Source organism: Plasmodium cynomolgi, chromosome 13 (genome assembly GCF_000321355.1).
Source record: "Plasmodium cynomolgi strain B DNA, chromosome 13, whole genome shotgun sequence".
In the NCBI taxonomy this organism is placed as follows: domain Eukaryota; phylum Apicomplexa; class Aconoidasida; order Haemosporida; family Plasmodiidae; genus Plasmodium; species Plasmodium cynomolgi.
The window spans coordinates 852,211-853,677 of record NC_020406.1 but is presented as its reverse complement, the minus strand read 5'-3'; the positions used below and the strand labels follow the sequence as shown (position 1 = coordinate 853,677).

The window sequence follows — 1,467 nt, the reverse complement described above, 5'->3', positions numbered from 1 at the left end:
GGAGAAAAGAAAAAGAAAAAAAAAGAAAAAAAGAAAAAAAAAAGGAAAAAAAAATTAAAGTTAACGTTAAAGTTAAAGTAAAAGTAAAAGTAAAAGTAAAAGTAAACGTAAACGTAAACGTAAACGTAAACGTAAACGTAAACGTCGAAGTCAAAGCAAACGTAAACGTAAACGCAAACGTCACGTGCGTGTGAACCCCTTGCCACGGCGCGCTGCCTCATTGCCTACGCGCGGAGGCCCCTAATCCCTGTAGTACTTCTTCGCGTGCGCGGCGTAGGCCTCAGGGGACACTGCCTCTACAACGATAGGCATGAACCCGTGGAGAGTGCCGCACATTTCGGAGCACTGCCCATAGTATACTCCCTCCCTCAATATAAACGTTGTCACTTTATGTAGGCGACCTGGAATGGCATCCGCCTTAATGCCGAGGCTAGGGATGGACCAGGAGTGAATAACGTCAGTGGCTGTGACCAAAAAGGAAATATGAGTCCTCGTGGGGAGGGTTAATCTTCTATCAACTTCTAACTGCCGTAACATCCCGGGCTGTAAATCTTCATCTGTGACCATGTTGGACTGAAAGACATAGTACTTGGGGATTTTCTCCGGGTCTTCGAGATACTTTTTCGGGATGGGGTAATCCTCTGCCTTTACATTCGTCACTTGGGGGGTGCCTTCCTCGTTCAGATTCTTCAGCAGAAGCTTGTTTTCGCTGTGGGCCACTGGGCGCCGCAGCCCCAGCGCCCTCCTCAGCGCGTCCATTGGGCGGGGCGGCGGTGGAGTGGCAGTGAAGCGGCGGTGGAGTGGCGGTGGAGCGGCGGTGGAGTGGCGGTGGAGCGGCGGTGGAGCGGCGGTGGAGCGGCGGTGGAGCGACTGTTGACCGGTTAGCCGATTAAGCAACTCGACAGAGTGCGTCGTGATGGCGGCTCGGCGCGACCCCTCTTTCTAGCTCTATGATGGGTACTCTCTTCGAAACGTTTCCTCAACCTCAGCTTCTTCTTCTTCTTCGCTACTCCTCCCAATCGGCCGCTAACACCCCTCGCACGATTCTCAAATAACTGCGTGGGAATGTGACATACACGCGTGATTTACTATCATGTATACGTGCACAGTGTGCCCCTGCCTCGCATGCTGTACAGACCAGCCTTTGCTTTTCCACTACCCCTCTTTTTAACACCTTCGCGAAAGGTTGAAGTTTTGCCGGGGGATTCGTCCCAAGGGGCAAAGCGATTTGGAAAAAACGCATACGTGAGTGCGCGTGTATCTTATCTGTTTGCTACGCGTACATTGTGTATGCACGTACGTACCTATGCATGGGCGCACGTACGCACGTACGCACGAATATGTATCCTTACATTTGCGCGCGCGCATCATGCCAGGACCAACGTTTCGCATTCACACGCTGAAGGCGCACAAGAGGCAAACACTTCTCTGCCGAACTGTTTTCTCGCAACAATTCAGTTCAACGCG

At 51.5% G+C, this 1,467-nt stretch overlaps 1 protein-coding gene across 1 annotated transcript; it reads right to left on the bottom strand.

Annotated features, from left to right (window-relative positions):
* Positions 1-240: 240 nt before the first annotated feature.
* Positions 241-759, bottom strand: PCYB_132780 (cytochrome c oxidase subunit II precursor; the record flags this gene model as incomplete). The annotated part of the gene is made up of 1 exon (XM_004224303.1): positions 241-759. The coding sequence occupies one exon, from the start codon at positions 757-759 to the stop codon at positions 241-243; it is 519 nt and encodes a 172-aa protein (XP_004224351.1).
* Positions 760-1,467: the final 708 nt, after the last annotated feature.